The 13,424-nt window shown below is 38.3% G+C and overlaps 3 protein-coding genes across 4 annotated transcripts; 2 read left to right on the top strand and 1 right to left on the bottom strand.

The window, feature by feature from the left end:
* The first annotated feature begins 2,176 nt into the window (after nt 1-2,176).
* On the top strand, nt 2,177-5,615 carry dnaja (DnaJ heat shock protein family (Hsp40) member A). Its single transcript, XM_034880185.1, has 8 exons — nt 2,177-2,341; nt 2,715-2,857; nt 3,704-3,878; nt 3,964-4,068; nt 4,163-4,390; nt 4,494-4,724; nt 4,825-4,925; nt 5,037-5,615. The coding sequence occupies exons 2-8, from the start codon at nt 2,726-2,728 to the stop codon at nt 5,247-5,249; spliced, it is 1,185 nt and encodes a 394-aa protein (XP_034736076.1). The 5' UTR covers nt 2,177-2,341; nt 2,715-2,725; the 3' UTR covers nt 5,250-5,615.
* Nucleotides 5,616-5,638: 23 nt separating this feature from the next.
* rps27l (ribosomal protein S27 like) lies at nt 5,639-8,856 on the bottom strand. 2 transcript variants are annotated; one of them, XM_034880196.1, is made up of 4 exons: nt 8,707-8,856; nt 7,928-8,036; nt 7,592-7,702; nt 5,639-5,823 (listed from the first exon to the last, which is right to left on the bottom strand). In XM_034880196.1, exons 1-4 carry the CDS (start codon nt 8,809-8,811, stop codon nt 5,795-5,797), a joined length of 354 nt encoding a protein of 117 aa, XP_034736087.1. In that variant the 5' UTR covers nt 8,812-8,856; the 3' UTR covers nt 5,639-5,794. The 2 variants fall into 2 exon arrangements, with proteins under 2 accessions (XP_034736087.1, XP_034736088.1); XM_034880197.1 differs by lacking the exon at nt 8,707-8,856 and adding an exon at nt 8,409-8,474.
* Nucleotides 8,857-10,236: 1,380 nt separating this feature from the next.
* LOC117949691 (ras-related protein Rab-8B) lies at nt 10,237-13,219 on the top strand. The gene is made up of 8 exons (XM_034880192.1): nt 10,237-10,530; nt 11,107-11,167; nt 11,251-11,311; nt 11,385-11,462; nt 11,605-11,694; nt 11,812-11,877; nt 11,966-12,016; nt 12,507-13,219. Exons 1-8 carry the CDS (start codon nt 10,407-10,409, stop codon nt 12,597-12,599), a joined length of 624 nt encoding a protein of 207 aa, XP_034736083.1. The 5' UTR covers nt 10,237-10,406; the 3' UTR covers nt 12,600-13,219.
* The last annotated feature ends 205 nt before the right edge of the window (nt 13,220-13,424 follow it).

Here is a 13,424-nt window from a genome sequence, read left to right as displayed (position 1 = left end):
AATATTGTACTTTTTAACTCTTATTTTTCTTATTCAATTGCTTTAGTTTATAGTTAGGGTACTTACAATTTATGCCATAAAATTATGTGACATATGCACCATCTATTTTCAACTGAAAATGTGACAAAAACTTGTCTATTCAATGTTGAACTGTACTTCAGTTGTAACAAAACTATTTTGACAATCTGATTGTTTAGGTGGATTGCTCACTTGACAAAAATGTGTCTGGGTCATTTCAACTTTAAACTGTACTTCTGTCGTCTTGTACTTCCTGTCACTTGACTGGTTTGATTTGCATGTCGTTCTGATGTGTTGTTCTCCCAATTAGACCCTTTTCATGGCAAGATCATCTAACGTCCTCTTCTGTTTTACCCACGTAACCTGAGGCCTCTCACCAAAATACAACTGTTGACCACTAACTAGCTAGCTACTTTTTTGGAAGAAATTCCAAAAGGTGCATTTAAGTTAAATTAGTAAAGTTAAGAGTGATAATGTTTACGTATAAATGGTTTGTAGCTTGCTAATGTTCTTGTTAAATCACAACTGTAAACTGGCTTAGGAAAGAAAGCTAACGTTAACTAGCAGAAACTTTAGCACCAAGTACCGTTTACTTTAAAATGTTAAAATGAACAAGTTTACTTAATGCTTTTTCAGGCAGTTACCTTATCCATGAATGTATAGTAACTCACCTATTTCAATATTGTTGTGCAGGTTAGCTAGATAAAAACTGATTCCCAGTCAAAGCTGAATGCTAATTTAGATCTTTTTTTTCTCCCGGTGTCTGTTTCAAAACGGTATCCCATCCAACAACAAAGCATGGCACAATCTTAGAGAAGATGCTATTGCAGTGTACCATATTGTTCAAACAACAAACAGAAATTCTTGTATCTGAGTTTTCACGATTTCCCTGTTGATAGAGAAAGCGTGCCCGTTGGGTGAGGGCAATTTTGAGAGATGAGGGACCAAGTTTTAGGATTCTTTGTGGGAGCAACCTTGTGTGCAGTCAACAATTTCGTCCTGCGAAAAGATACACCTCGGCCACTGTACGGATACGTATTATAAGGTCGCAGCACTAGCCATGAATACATTACTGACTGATCTTACAGCTGAGACTCTAGCAAACAGCAGTAATATTAAAAAGAAGCTGCAACAGGAGTTTACGGTCTGTACTACTATAAAAATATTGTCTAAACACTGTTTGTTTATCTCTAAAAGAGTAACTTGTCAGCTTAACCTTCGCTAGCCTAGGACTAATGTTTGCTAAATTAAGCTAAACACAAACCTTTATAATCAACAATCAATCAATCAATAGCCTAAAACAAAGAACTTTTAGCCTTTATCAAGATTCAATCTTGAAGTAAGGGACCACTTGTCAGCAAGTCAGCAGAAGCATTCCACTGGGACACCGTATGTAAACATGACCAAAATTTTGTGTCCTTGTGCCTGTCACTCTTATGAATGTCGATGTGATCTCCTTGTCATTAGTCCAGCTTACTTCTAAACCAATATCAATGCACTTTTCATGCAATTCAATAGCAAGTAAGTTTATCTTTGTTAAAATCAGTTTTAGATTTCCTAAATGTGCATGTGACATAATTTTGGCACAAATGGAACCCCATAAATTTCTGCATAGTAAGTTGTTTTTTTAGGCTACTTTTTACACTTGAATACCCTAGGCAAAGCCTGGAAATCCAGACCCAAATAGGCTGAACAAATTCAAATTATGCTCTTGCAAGAACTCTGGATTTCCAGGGTACCCTAGACACACAGTCTAGACAAAAAACAACTTATTTGCTTTCCAATTCAAGGTTATATTGTATGCATTAGAGTAGGGTGAGCACAAAACTACAATTTCTCGTATTTTTAATTTGGGACAATCTTGTTGAGTTGCATCAGTTTGCTACTAGTATGTCTACTTTTGTATGATCCTTGTTGAGTTAAATGTTGAATGAAGCACTTTTACCTGTAACAGAGTACTTCTGCACTGTTAAGTAACATATCTGAGTAGCCTAACGTCACTTACTACGCCATAGCTTGGCCCACTGTACTTTTATCAACACTAATGTTACAACAAACCAAGATAATGTAGACTTTCAAGATCAAGATCCTAACCATGACTGTATCCCTTTCCCTCCCTCTCTCCCCCTCCCCCTTTATCTCCCCCTCCCTCTTGCAGGTCTTTTCTAGACTCTTCAGTCTAACGACACATCCGGCCACTCTTCTCAAACCTCTCCAGAAAGTTCTACACTGTAGAGCCGTGCGGCTATAAGAACCAGCCATCTTCCTTCACCAGCCTCAGAGTGATTCGAGTGAAAGCTAGTATAGTAATATCACTTGACAAGTAAGTAGGTTGCTACGTTACACTGTATTTTGAAATACTAACGTAATTTATTAATGCTAACTGTTTTATTCAATCTTAACGTAAGATAAGCTACTAACGTTAGCTAGCAATATCGTTGCAAGGAATTGACATTTAACGTAACGTGCTGCCCATAACGTTTCCTCGCGTTATTCATTTACAATGTATTCTAGCCACCTTTAGCTATTCTTTAACGTTTTTGCAAAGGCTTGCGCTCTGGCTGAACTTTGTTATTGGGTAATACCGTTGTTAGCGAATGTTAATTCGTTGACATGTGGCTTAGCTAACGTTACTGTTACTACGCTGACGATTGCATTGGATCCATGCTAATGCGTTTCTTTTTACTTTGTTTTAGGTTTTGTCACCATGGTTCACGAAACCGGCTTCTACGATCTGTTGGGTGTCAGCCCCAGAGCCTCACAGGAGGAACTTAAAAAAGCCTACAGAAAACTCGCATTGAAATATCATCCCGACAAGAACCCGAATGAAGGCGAGAAGGTAAGTTAGCGTTGGTTACCTAACGTTATAGCTAGAGACCTTTAGGGTGTCCCTGCAGCCGTAAATGGACTGTTACGCTCTTTCTAATTATAAACTGAACGCATTGTTGGATTGACCCCCCCGGAACTTTCTGGAATGATCTCGCAGCTCCTCTGTTTAGGTTTAGGGTAGTAATACAGTAACATCAGCCCTCAATCAATCAGACTTTATTTGTAGAAAGCTTTTCATTCATTTAAAATATAACACAAAGTGCTTCACAGAATACACCCAAAGTGATAAACAGCTTTGTAATTAAAAAAACACCCGATAACAAAGGCATTTTTTTTCAAATAAATTTAAACAATGAGGAAACACCAAAGGCAGGATTAGAAAGAGATTAAAAACTCCAATTTGGTATACATACACCAAGTAAGTAAAACAGGCTAAAATACATAGGCAGATCATACAAGATAAAGCTTAATTTAAAAGGTATTGACACGGAGTTGAATTTCTCATGTTATAATGCCATATGTTGTGAAATTAATGTTTAAAACATAATTAATTAAGGAAGGTGTGTGTGTGTGTGTGTGTGTGTGTGTGTGTGTGTGTGTAGCGCTCAATAGGCTGATGAGTTTGGGAAGAACTTGGTTTGATGCATTACAAAGGCTAGCCATCTGCAAATTCCGTGTCATTATCATAGAATATGCTGAACATGTACACAAAGTATTCCTTATAAAATCTTTAGTTCAGGAGAGTGCAATTAAAATCTGCCATTGCCACTTACTTAAATGAACAATGGGGTGACTCATTTTTTGTGAAAGCTTTAAATGTAATGTTTTCAAAAATGTAATGGTTTTATTGTTACAGTTCAAGCTTATATCTCAAGCATATGAAGTGCTGTCAAACCCAGAGAAGAGAGAGTTGTATGACCAAGGAGGAGAACAAGCGATTAAAGAGGGAGGCATGAGTGGAGGAACTTCCCCAATGGACATGTTCAACATGTTCTTTGGAGGTGGAGGAAGGATGCAGAGGGAGAGAAGAGGTAAGATTTTTTACAAGTAATGTAGCTGAAGGCTGTTTCTAAATTCAAATACCCACAACTTAGCATACATGTGTTATTCCTGTAGGGAAGAATGTTGTCCACCAGCTTAGTGTTACACTGGAGGAGATGTACAAAGGCAGCACCAGGAAGCTTGGACTTCAAAAGAGTGTAATTTGTGAAAAATGTGAAGGTATGTAGTGTCGTATCTTTTATTTTTTTTATGCCATTTTTGATTAAAATTGTATCAAAGTTCAGTAAATTACATTATCCTGTTTTTGATACAGGCTATGGTGGTAAGAAAGGTGCCTTGGAGAAGTGCTCAACTTGCAAAGGAAGAGGCGTACAAGTCAAGGTGCAACAGATTGGACCAGGCATGATTCAGCAGATCCAAAGCATGTGTGCTGACTGCCAGGGACAGGGCGAGAAATTTAACGCTAAAGACCGCTGCAAGAACTGCAATGGACGCAAAGTAGAACGCAAGAAGAAAGTTCTTGAAGTTCACATTGACAAAGGTATGTTATTTCACCATCTGAGATACTCCATTTAAAAGAAATTATAGTTAATAGTATAAATTTGTTTTTGCAAACTAAACTGAATATAATTGTGTTTTTGTAGGTATGAGAGATGGTCAGAAAATTACATTCAATGGAGAAGGTGACCAAGAACCTGGACTAGAGCCTGGAGATGTAATCATTGTTCTGGATCAGAAGGAGCACCCGGTGTTCCAAAGAAAAGACGATGATTTGATAATGAAGATGAACATCAAACTTGCTGAGGCTCTGTGTGGTTTTAAGAAGACCATTCAAACACTAGATGACAGAATGCTCATTATCAGCTCACAGCCAGGTAATTAACTTGAGATCAGCTGGTCCCTAGTGTTGCATGGTAGACTGTATTTGTAATTCAGATGTTATGGACATTTTTTTTCTTTTCTTCCCTTGATCAGGTGAAGTAATCAAGCACAATGACATCAAATGTGTTCAAAACGAGGGCATGCCAATTTACAGGGATCCTTATGACAGAGGACAGCTTATCATTAGTTTCCAGGTAAGTTTCTCCGAACATAAGCCATTCCATTAGTGAGACAGAACTGGGAATTAGATGCTTGCTTTGTAGAGGAATAAAAAGGATTTAAGGTAATTGTAATTCATCCCACAGGTGGAATTTCCAGAGAAACACTGGCTTCCAGAGCATCTCATGTTCCAGCTGGAAAGACTGCTTCCTCCTAGGGAGGATGTGATGATTACAGATGACATGGAGGAGGTGCAGCTCTGTGAGGTGGATGTGCAGACACAGAGAAGCTCCAGCAGGGAAGCTTATGAGGAAGATGAGGAAGGTCCCAGAAGCGGAGTGCAATGTCAGACGCAGTGATCTTAGTGTATGATTAAAAAAAGAAATTAGAGAGCATGTGGTTTTTGTCGTTTAAAAAGTTGTGTGATGATGCCTTTTAACTGTTCATGTTGTACCAATAAGTTACGTTTTAAAACAGTTGCTGATGCAATTCTTTTGCGACTCTTGTGACACAAATGCCAGCGGAGCATTTATTTGCTAAGTTATCAAAACTGTATTTTGGTTTCACTGTATGCTCTATTTAAGATCCATGCCTTTTATATCCATGTATTATGGTTTTCTTTTCAAAAGCTGAAAGGACACCTTGTATGCTTTCTGTGAAGGTAATTCCAGTCATTACAGACTTTGTTATTTCTCAATAAAAGTCCCAGCACACATTAACTTTTATAACAGTTTCTTTATTGACTTTGTTTTATCTTGCATTTTAAAATTTATCATAAAAGTTGGACATCTGTACAGTGACAGAACCATTAGTGAATCCACAGCTATATTTCAATGGAAAAAATAAGGGCTTTTGAAACGGCGTGGCTTAATTACAGACATGATTACGAATGTGCAGTCCCTTTTTAGTGCTGCTTCCTCCGGAAAGAGCAACCTGTAAGAAAAAAAATAGGTTAGACGGTCTTTTACTAAAACCTACGCCTAGCATACACTAGAAGACTTTGAAAAGACTAGTCTAACACCATCTAACATTTATGTGAAGACGGGATCTTGCAAGACTGCAATTAGATTTGTTTTAAAAACGTTAACTAAGCTAGCATTAGCTGGTAACTTATGGGTTACCATGTTCTGCTGGACATGCAGATGCAAGAAGGAAAGCCATTAGTAACACCATGGCGTCATGGATTAAAATCCTGCAGCGCACGCAAGGTCCCCCTGCTCAAGCCAGGGCAGGTCCAGGCCCAATGACCATCTGAATGATCCAGAGGAATGGGAGAAGGTCATATGGTCTGGTGAGATAAAAATAGAGCTTTTTGGTCTAAACTCCACTCGCCATGTTTGAAGGAAGAAGGATGAGCAAAACCCTAAGAACACCACCCCAACCGTGAAGCATGGAGGTGGAAACCTTCTTTGGGGATGCTTTTCTGCAAAGGGGACAGGATAACTGCACCGTATTGAGGGGAGGATGGATGGGACCGTGTATTGCGAGATCTTGACCAACAACAACCTTCCCTCAGTAAGAGCATTGAAGATGGGTCGTGGCTGGGTCTTCCAGCATGACAACGAGCCAAAACACACAGCCAGGGCATCTAAGGAGTGGCTCCGTTAGAAGCATCTCAAGGTCCGAGAGTGGCCTAGCCAGTCTCCAGACCTGATCCCAATAGAAAATCTTTGCAGGGAGCTGAAAGTCCGCAGTGACAGCCCCAAAACCTGAAGGACTGTATGGAGGAGTGGGCCAAAATCCCTGCTGCATTGTGTGAAAACCTGGTCAAGAACTACAGGAAACATTATCACTGTAATTGTAAACAAAGGTTTCTGTACCAAATATTAAATCCTGCTTTTCTTTTATCCTGATGTCCTTACACAGCTCTCTGGTCTTGGCCATGTGGAGACGCTGGAGTCTGTTTAAGTGAGTGTGTGGACAGGTGTCTTTTATACAGGTAACGAGTTCAAACAGGTAGGTTGAAGGTGATCAAATACTTATGTCATAAAATAAAATGCAAATTAGTCGTTTCAAAAATCATACAGTGATTTGTATTTCAGACTATGTCTCTTACAGTTTTAGTGTACCTATGATACAAATTACAGACCTCTACGTGCTTTGTAAGTAGGAAAACCTACAAACTCAGCAGCGTGTCAAATACTTGTTCTCCCCACTGTAGAAAGCTAAAACGTTTTTAAAAGGATTCTAATCTTCTGTTATTGTTTGTAAATAGAAAAGTTTATTTTATGGATTTAACCATTTCCAGTATGACATGTTATGCTGTAAACCGTTCAAATTGGAGCATGCACAACTCACATCTTCACTCGACCTGAGACGGTCGGACTCGACTCATCGGGTATGACATGTTATGCCGTAACGCGTTTAAATCTGAGCATGCGCAACTCAAATCTGCTCTTGACTTACATTGGGGAGTGACGGCAACAAAACTAAACAAAACACACACCTGTTTTGGTGCCTTTTTTGGTTTTAACTTCACTACCAAGACTTAAACTTAGATCATATCAAACACATTTGATTTTGTTGAGGGGGGGGAAAAAAATTGATTGACTTTTATGTCCACCTTGCACCCCAAGCCCAGCAAGACTCATGATTTCATTCCGATAATGGGAATTTAGCTACGACAGTTAAAAAGTCTTTTGGTGTAAGTTTGGCATTCTATGTACAGCTAAAAGGTAGTTTAAGTTTGTGGATGTTTTACCCTCTGTCAGTCTGGCCTTTCCCCCTTTTGACTGACACAACACAGTTGAGCATCCCACACAAAGTACCACCGTCTGGGCATGGCTGAACACTGTGGTGATCTTGTAGCAGCCTGCAAAGAAACAGATTTAAACAAATAGTAGTTCCAATTGTTATAAATCCAATCTGAAGTTTTCATAAATGCACTGTCATATTTAATGTGATGCAAAATATGGCTAAACCACTGCAAAAAAGAACAAACAGGACAGGAGTACTTAGTCAATGTATGACCAACAACCACATAGCCTAAAAACACTGCATCTGCTCAACTACTGTGTAATGTTAGCTATAACGTTACCTGGGCACTTTACGTCCATAAAGTAAGAGTTAGGACTCTGAACAAGTCTTTTCTTTTTATGTTGTCTTCTCTCATGTTCAATAGTAGGGTGGAGGAGGTCTCTGGCCAGCTAAAGTGAAAAATACAAAACACAGTTTACATTTACGTTAGTGCAACAACGATAAAGCATGCGGTAAAGTACCTTACCATTACTTATTAATGTGTATAACTAACGTTACAACACTACTCAAGATAAACAAGGTAAGTCTTGCTTTGATTTTAAATCTACGAACAACACGGCTAATTAGTCCAGATGTTAAGTTCGCATGCTAACATTTTAGCAATACCATGGACGTTGGAAAAACACTGAACATAGGTAAAGTTACGCTGTAGTTTATTTACGCTATAAAAGTAACCTCAATGCTACTTAAAGTGTGTTAGTAGTCTTCATTTAGCTGAGACAGGCCTTGTTTAAAAGAAAGTTTCGTTAAAATGTTCAAACTGTTATTCTCGGCCCGAAATTACTCCGCAACAGAATATTTCGCACACACATTTATTACCATGACACAGTTGCGTTTCAGCAAGTAGTCGCCGCCCGTGTCAGACAGCTAACGCAATGTAAGCTAACTTTCACGACATGTGCTGATGCTGCTATCGTTAGCCTGCATATCGACAACACAACTTCGAGGTTTCGGACCGCAAACACAATATGTAGTAACTCGACAAAAAGCACTGACAGTTGACAACACTGTGTATTAACTCAAACAAAAGAAATTACCCAAAGAAACACTATTACTTACAGGCATTTTCAACGTGCTATGCTGGCTTTCCTTCACGTGGGACTGGTTGGACAGGACAGAAACAGGAGCTGGGCAGTACTGCAGTTCCAAGAAGTGACATGCCATAACTGAATATTGTGAATATGGTGAATAATAATAATAAAAAATAAGTTAGTCTTGGTGAGCACCCATAGCAACATTAATTATAAATGATATATATATATATATTTCTGGTAGCTGAATCCCATAATAATAGCTGTGTTTGTTGCAGTTTATAAAACATCTGACTTGTGTTTATGTATGATTTTTTTTTCTTAAATGATCATATAATAGATAATGTTGACTTATGCTATATGCATAATACGACCAGCTACTATATTTGTATTTCGTTGTTTTATAAGAGCCAGTGATTGTTTAAAAAAAAGAATGAAAGAAGACTACATCAGTAGCTACACATTTTCGTTCCCTACCCTAGACAATTCATATTAATTTAATTAATGTTAATTAATTAATTTAATGAATCAATATATAGCCCATACAATCAAGTTCCCTACATGGTTGTATTATAGTGGCAAAGGCCTGACCTGCCCTACTCTATCTCTGATTGGCTGGTACATTATTATTTCATGTTTGTATGTATGTATATTTTTTCCTATGTGCTGCTGTAACACTGTAATTTCCCATTTTTTGGGATCAATAAATATCCATCCATCCATCCATCCATCCATCTCTATCTATCTATCTATCTATCTATCTATCTATCTATCTATCTATCTATCTATCTATCTATCTATCTATCTATCTATCTATCTATCTATCTATCTATCTATCTATCCACTCGTTTCTCTCGTTTCTCGTTTCTCTCGCTTTGGCACGATAAGTGAGGTTGGTAAGTGTAGGGTAGGAGACCAGAGAAGAAAATCAGAAGCACTTTTCCGGTGATGGCTGAGCGTTACTTCGCAGCCTCCAACTGAGCTTGACGACGTGGATGTGACGTGAGCAACCCTTCTCAAAGTTGTAAGTCTTCTGATAGCTGTGCCAAGAGAAATCTCAATCATTCCCAATCGCCAGACACGGGGAGCGTAGGTATATGTTAGGAGATTACATAGACACGAGCGAATTACTGCTGACTAACATGCTAGTTAACGTTAGCAATCAAACCTAAACAACTAATGTAAATCGAAACTGACTGCGAGCTTTTCCTGACATTACGGTGATTTGTTGACAATGCGACAGCAAGTTGCTTGGTTATGACACAATCGTTAGCCTATATTTACAAAAACGTCTGCTACGGAGCCATAACGTGAGGAATAAGGTAATGGAGCCTTTTATACATTGTCGTGTTTCTTAGAGAGATAAACAACGGACAAATAGAGTCTTCAAACGCTTCAGATGTAATGTTATTTGCTGTCAAAGTGACGTCAAAATAAATGGCAGTGAATAGGTTGCTAACTGCGGGTGATGGCTTTGTAGCATTAAAATGGCTCCGTAGGAGCTGGCTACGCTTGGCCAATGCGCCATCCTAAGAAACCATAGTCTTTTGCTCAAGTTAAAGGGATACGATAGTTAAACTACGTAGACCATAATGCAACGTTGAAAGTGACATCACTCATATCGACATCGGTCTGCTGCCGGTCTGACAGCTGAGGATTTCCAGACGGGGAATACCGGCTCAGTACGGCCTTCTATTATCGAAACGTTGGAGTCTACAGTGTGTTTAAATGGCGAAAACGTACGATTATCTATTTAAACTGTTGCTCATTGGAGACAGCGGAGTCGGCAAGACATGTCTGCTGTTTAGATTCAGCGAGGACTCCTTCAATACAACCTTCATATCTACAATAGGTGAGTTACCCTGCAGCCGCCCCTCAAGATAAATCTGACATAATGCATACCCATGTCAAAACATAATACTCTGTTTTACTGCATTGAACTCTAGGTGATCAATATAGTCGGAATAATATATAATTTCTAATATGTTTACGGACTCACATTGTTTAAAGGGACAGGAGCTACATAGGAGCAAGACAATGGACTGTGACACATTATAATTATCTCCTGTCCTTGATGGCGCTGAGGTGCCAGTGAGGTTAACTCATGAGATACAAACTATAGTAAAGATGTTTTACCTTTGGAAACCTTATAGATATGTGAAGCCTATTTTGTTCCATTCAATTCCAGTTTCTATAATGTTCTCTGATCCACCATAACGCTTTACAATAGTCTGCAGCAGCTATTGTGCTGTGACATTGAATTAAATCATCCTACAACTTGACATAGTTGTCCATGAAAAAGTGACTTTCCTTCACAAAGGGCTTATTGCAATAGTGCATATTAGACATGTGCAAAATGTTTATAACTAGTCAATGCAGTAAGTATCAGCCTGTACCTCTCTGCCTGTGTTTGTTTATTCAAATACAGGAATAGACTTCAAAATCAGAACAATCGAGCTTGATGGAAAGAGAGTCAAACTTCAAATTTGGTAAGTGTAATTTGACTTTTTTTTTTAATTTAAAAATATATATGACTGTGACACAAATCTGTGGATTGATTTGATGTTTTTAGGGATACTGCAGGGCAGGAGAGGTTTCGCACCATCACTACAGCTTACTATAGAGGAGCAATGGTATGTCTGCACTTCATGAGGCCTCTGGTGATTCCTACTCCTACTGGATCTGAGATATTGTTTTTCTTTACAGGGCATTATGTTGGTCTATGACATCTGCAATGAGAAGTCCTTTGAAAACATAAAAAACTGGATTAGAAACATAGAAGAGGTAAGCTATGAATCAATTAGTAGTTTAACTAATATTTGAATGCATAATTTATTGTATATTTGGTAGAAATATCTGTCTGATACTTTGTATTGAGAGTGACTTACACACAACTTTGCATAAGAAGTGTTTTAACTTCTCCCAGCATGCCTCGTCTGATGTAGAGAAGATGATTCTGGGTAACAAATGTGACATGGCTGAAAGAAGACAAGTGTCCAAAGACAGAGGTGAAAAAGTGAGTCTCTGCTTCAAGTCATTACTAACAAACAGTCTCAAACAAGTTGAAATGCTGTGCACTTTTGACTGACTCTAAGATTGTATTTTTTTATTTTTGTTATCGTACTTACTGTAGCTGGCTATTGATTATGGAGTTAAGTTCTTGGAAACCAGTGCAAAGTCTAGTCTAAATGTAGAAGAGGTAAGATTTTTTTAAACCCTAAAAGTATGATGTAACATTGCCAATAAATAGGTACATGTAACATGTTTTGTTTGTTTTGTCATTCTAGGCTTTTTATAACATGGGAAGGGACATATTACACAATCTGAGCTCAAAGACAGTAAGTGATTAACAGATTATTCTAATGGATGCCACACTCACTTCTTCAGTTTCAAATTTATTTACTACAAAAAGTCTTCTTACTGTCCAGTCACTTTTATTTTATTTTACACAAGAGGATATACAAATGTTGAAATGCTGATCAAGGTTATTTTCAATTATTTTTTCACTCGCTGCAATTAAGCTCTGCAAGCAGTAGCGAGTGCTTGTATTTGGCCCATCAGGCTACAAAGAGGACACTGCCTTCTCCTTTGAGAGGTGGATGTTTGTACCTGGGCAGTGCTTTTTGTTTCCCAAATGTTTTAATTGACATTAGTTTATCAATAGTACTGCAATGAACATACAGTAGTATTTCTATACTTTGGACAGCCTGAAAACATGTTTCAAAATCATGTATATTTGCTACATTGATATGAATAAAAATTCAGAAACTAAACCTAAGCCCTACTTGGTTTATAACATTTCTCCACTATCATATCTTTCCTTGCTAGACTGACAACAATGCTGGAGGATCAGGAAAACCAGTCAAGATCACTGAGAAAAAGTCAAAGAGGATAAAATTGTTCAAGTGTTCGCTCCTCTAGGCTGCTCAGCTCTAGCGTTCATGACTCTGGCATGACTTTGCTGTTTCGGCGGGCTTCTACCTCCCGGCCATCCTCGCAACAGTGGCAGCAGTGGTAATATTTAGAGGGCCTCAATGTTATCTGAAGATCACAGGTTCACAAGTGGTTGAGATGTCATCCTGATCTGCTGACCAGATGGGGATCAATACGGAATGAGGCCTGATACTGAATATCCGCTCATGCAAAAGACTTGTGCGTGATCGTCAACGTTGGTTTGTAGGTGGCCCTGCCCTGGTCTGCCCACAGGCCATTCTGTTGGCATTTATAATACCTTTGTTGGATCTTATGAAAACAGACTTTATTAAATATAATAAAGTTCAAGATAGTTGTCTTATGAATGGGAGGGGGGGGGGAGGTGATTCTCAGATTCTTTCATAAATTTTAGCATTGTTTTATTCATACTACATATTGTCATATTTACTATGATGATGCTGTTACAAATATTAAGTCTCAGCATTGATTGTATTTGTCTGTGTAAATTCATGTATACTAACATGCCTATAATCTCCTGTTGCACTGGCAGCATCTCTATTTGTTCACGTGTGCCTCGAAGGAGTCACAGTATTGTGCTATTATTGAGAAAAATACAACAAAAAAAAAAGTCAAAATTACACTTACCAAGAAAAATACATGTACAAACATAACCTACTGTCTTTTTAAGAAACCTTAATTTATACAGGTTTCTGTGACAAAGTGAAACAGTAAAAGGGTTTTTTTGTTTCTTGGGAGCTGTACCTAACTACATGTAGTTATGCAATTGTCAGTATTTGCATGAAGGATATGGGG

Source organism: Etheostoma cragini, chromosome 8, assembly GCF_013103735.1.
Source record: "Etheostoma cragini isolate CJK2018 chromosome 8, CSU_Ecrag_1.0, whole genome shotgun sequence".
In the NCBI taxonomy this organism is placed as follows: domain Eukaryota; kingdom Metazoa; phylum Chordata; class Actinopteri; order Perciformes; family Percidae; genus Etheostoma; species Etheostoma cragini.
This window is presented reverse-complemented; position numbering and strand designations above follow the sequence as displayed.

Excerpts from the sequence above, each read along its gene's own strand:
- dnaja (XM_034880185.1), top strand. The coding sequence starts at position 2,726 with ATGGTTCACGAAACCGGCTTCTACGATCTGTTGGGTGTCAGCCCCAGA. Across the intron at positions 3,879-3,963 it reads GATGCAGAGGGAGAGAAGAG|GGAAGAATGTTGTCCACCAG; the intron begins GTAAGATTTTTT and ends TTATTCCTGTAG. Across the intron at positions 4,391-4,493 it reads TGAAGTTCACATTGACAAAG|GTATGAGAGATGGTCAGAAA; the intron begins GTATGTTATTTC and ends GTGTTTTTGTAG.
- rps27l (XM_034880196.1), bottom strand. The coding sequence starts at position 8,811 with ATGGCATGTCACTTCTTGGAACTGCAGTACTGCCCAGCTCCTGTTTCT. Across the intron at positions 7,703-7,927 it reads TATGGACGTAAAGTGCCCAG|GCTGCTACAAGATCACCACA; the intron begins GTAACGTTATAG and ends GTTTCTTTGCAG. Across the intron at positions 5,824-7,591 it reads AAAGGCCAGACTGACAGAGG|GTTGCTCTTTCCGGAGGAAG; the intron begins GTAAAACATCCA and ends TTTTTCTTACAG.
- LOC117949691 (XM_034880192.1), top strand. The coding sequence starts at position 10,407 with ATGGCGAAAACGTACGATTATCTATTTAAACTGTTGCTCATTGGAGAC. Across the intron at positions 11,695-11,811 it reads CCAAAGACAGAGGTGAAAAA|CTGGCTATTGATTATGGAGT; the intron begins GTGAGTCTCTGC and ends TACTTACTGTAG. Across the intron at positions 12,017-12,506 it reads ACAATCTGAGCTCAAAGACA|ACTGACAACAATGCTGGAGG; the intron begins GTAAGTGATTAA and ends TTTCCTTGCTAG.